Here is a 3,831-nt window from a genome sequence, read left to right on the forward strand (position 1 = left end):
AGGCTGTGCTAATAAGATGGGAGTCACCGCCAAAAGCTTTACAGAATGGGCGTATTACTGGATATAAACTGGTATTTAAACGAGTTCATTCTAATAAGCCATTGGCGATATTTACTGTTGACAATAATCACAAAAACTATACATTTTATGGTAAGTTCGATAAATCATATTTTAAATGGCATAATTTCATCAAGTACAAAAACATTTCTGAGGTGGATCCACAACTGTGCCATTTTCATCTTCCATTACTTATCAATTCATACTAGACATTTCCATTTAAAGGAATCTATACTAAATAGCTTACAGAAATAGATAATTAACGATAATTTATCGACGAGAAAAAAGTTCCGTGCTCTGTATGCTCACCGAAAGCGATGCCAAATTCCAAATCGTCAAACTCGATTGCATAACGTTACATCGAAGGTGTTCTGTATACGAAAGGATACCAAAGTACTTATTGTAGTAACAATTACAAATGAATAAAGTGCTTGATGAAATCGAAGAAATATTAGTAACCTATAAGATTTAAAGGATGCCTAAGTCATCATCTTTTTTAAGGACTGGAACCAAGTATGGAATACAAAGCTAGAGTAGCAGCAATGACCATCAGGGGTACAGGGCCATATTCACGATGGCACACAGGAAAAACCAAAGAAGTTGGTAAGACACTTAACATGGCTATATTAAGTCATTTCTGTTTTTAATTTGGACTCATTGTAATGGGCAAATGTATAGAATGTGAAAGAAAGGGACTCTTTCAAGGACCGTGGCTTTGACCGAATGTCTTCCAATTTTGATTTATCCATATGATTTCAAGAAAGTAATTGTTTGAAATGGTTCCCGGCTTTCAAACAGATACAAGGAACGTGTCACCGTCCGAATTTATAATATCTGTTGTCTAAACAATTACAGAAACGTTCGAAAAATAAAGAAGTATAATGGCTTAAATGCAGTGGTGCCATCAGGTTCCCGAGACTAGGGATACAAATATGGAGCAGACTGACCATAGAGACATCAACCGAGGCTAAATTCAAATGCGGCAACTTTGTGGAGGATTCAAGCCTTTGACAGAGCGAATTTGCAAAATATTGACTTCCTTTAGTGCAAAAGCGTTACAAAATCATATTTTGAAATTTGTCAAAAATAAAGTGAGGCTACAATTTGAGGTGCACCCAACCCATTGTATCACACCTAGCGTCGCCACTGTTTAAATGGATAATTGGCTCAAAAAAGAGAATGGTGTATTGTAGAGAAAGGCCACAAGTTCCAGACTCGAGACTTAGAATACATTTCATTATCTATTTACAGAAAAGTTACCACCAGAACGACCATCAGCATTAACACTAACCAGTACAGAGAAATCTATTTATATGAACTGGACACAACCTAGATATACTGGTGCACCTTTAGACGGCTATATAATAGGATATGGACGTTATATACCAGAGGTGAACAGAAAGATCCTTACCGATATCCAATTATCATATGTTATCAGGCAATTACGTGAGTATTTTAATTCCTTCCGTTTTCTGAGGCGATTAAAGCAAACACAAACCCCAGACCTCTGTGTACTCATTGCAGATATGTATATTTTTTTATGAATTCTGATATTTGTAGTCGCAAATAATTCTAAAATACTGATGATTGTTGGAATTGGGTTCTATCAAATCAAATATCAATGTGACTTTGTGGTATAAGATTTGAACGACATATAGAAGCGAGGAGCACATATAACAAAAACACAAGACAATATTATGGAATATAACACACTTCTTTAATAAGGTTGGGCACATAACGTATCAACACAATATACACGTGTCGTCATCAGATGTAATGTAATGTAACTTTGTGGTAGATGAGAATGTTGCTGTAACGGCCAAAAAATCTGTCATAAGCTTTTTATTCCTTTTGAATATTATCTACACTACATCTAACATACGTATAGAGTTCCATACCTTCCCATAAATGTTTAATATAAAACTAATGGAAAAGAAAACTGCATGAAATAGCGTCTGATTGATGGTGTTTAAATTTCAGGTGAAAATACGGAATACATCATCAGTGTACGAGCTTTTAATAAATTTGGTGAAAGTGCTGCAACTTATGACTTCATTAAAACTAAAGATTGTGAGTACACAGTCCTTGCTTCTCTCATTTCTCTGAGATCCAAAAGACGTTTTTTGAGTCTTTGTATCTGTATGGGGGTTTTAGTACTTCTGTCCTTCCAAAAAAATATGATTATTGGCATACGACTTATGTGATAGTGGCGTTTTATATTGTGCGTGGTACAGAGACAACACTTGGAACGTCAAAGCATTCAACAGAAACATATTATTAAAGATATATTGAAATGATCTGCTGTATTTTACAGTTCCAGTTAAATTGGAACCACCACAAATGATCAAAGCATTAACATTATCTACTACTTCGATTGGAATTTATTGGATAGATCCAGCTCTTAACAAATTTAAAAGGCGAGATAGGAGATTATATACTTTGCGATATTCTAGTGCTTATCAAACTGAGTATACATACCTTAATGTCAGCAAACCTCCAGTCATACTGAAAGATTTAGATGTTGACACTCAATACGAGTTTGCTATCCGGGTTGTGAGAAATGACGAACACAGTACATGGAGTTTACCAGAATCAAATACTACCTTCAGTAAGTGAATAAAATGTACTGTAAGTATGCTCTCCTGCATTTTAAAGACCCCTCTGTAAGTCAATTTAAAACATGTTCAATAAGTAACAGGTCAACAGTTTTGAATTAAGCCTGAGGGATCAGCAGATTAACTGCCAGTATGATCAGTGAAGGATTATAACTGAAAGCTAAGTTTGATATATTATTCCAAGACTTTTCATTTCCTTATTCCATTTATTAAGAAAAATAATTATGATATAGGATCTTTAATACTAGTTTTTATCTTTCCAGTGAACCCGCCTATTTTATATCCCACTAATCTAACTGTAACAGCCACATATATTCCGTCTAAAGTGGTAGTGTCCTGGAAACACGTTTTAAAACGTAATACGTCCAAGACTGAAAGTTAGTTGACTTACTTAATAACCTTTAAAGAGTAATACAAATTTATCTTTAAAATTTTGGTAAAATCATGGCATCCATAGATCAGAAAGCTTATAATATCACTCGACACAATACTGTTAAATCCTATTTGATGCATTCAGATTTATACTTTATTTTGATAAATGTTTTGTAACAATTGGAGTTGGTCATTGATTTTTGTACAATCTGTCAAACCAGCCAATAGATAATTGAAATAGCCAATATTACAGTGATTGTTACTCAATTAATTTTCGTTTCCAGAATACATCTTATATTACACCACTGATCCCAGATTAAATATTACATTATGGAATAAAACAGAGTTGAAAAGTGGTAAAAAATCATTGACAATAGAAGGTTTGGAGTCCACCACTAACTATTATTTTAAAATTCAAGCTGGTAACTCTGGTGGTAATGGACCATTCTCACCAATGATAGCTTTCAGATCATTTGCGGGTTAGTAATATAAACGTCTATGTGTACGTGTGAATACTGATTCTTGGAGGAACTTCTTAAAACTGGTCCTTCCCGAATAATTATTTTAAGGTTGTTTCAGAATCCAAAAACATAAAGCTTTCTGCCCAATTACATTTGCTTTATATATGATTCTATAAGTTAACCCAGAGTTAAGAAAGGAAAGGTCTCAGAAATAGACTTTTAACGTGTAACTCTCTACAATGCCGAGTTGACAAACCCTCTTGTAGAGTGGAATCGGGTGATCAGATGATCTCTAGGAACTATCATGCTCATATTCAATAATGTTG

General features: G+C 34.2%; 1 protein-coding gene across 1 annotated transcript; it reads left to right on the forward strand.

Annotated features, from left to right (window-relative positions):
• Positions 1 to 557: 557 nt before the first annotated feature.
• On the forward strand, positions 558 to 3,528 carry LOTGIDRAFT_142929 (hypothetical protein; the record flags this gene model as incomplete). Its single annotated transcript, XM_009052602.1, has 6 exons — positions 558 to 656; positions 1,284 to 1,503; positions 2,038 to 2,196; positions 2,372 to 2,665; positions 2,936 to 3,049; positions 3,329 to 3,528. Coding segments are annotated over 6 exons (1,086 nt in total), but the record flags the coding sequence as incomplete, so codon positions are not given.
• Between the last annotated feature and the right edge of the window lie 303 nt (positions 3,529 to 3,831).

This window comes from Lottia gigantea (genome assembly GCF_000327385.1).
Source record: "Lottia gigantea unplaced genomic scaffold LOTGIsca_189, whole genome shotgun sequence".
NCBI lineage: Eukaryota > Metazoa > Mollusca > Gastropoda > Lottiidae > Lottia > Lottia gigantea.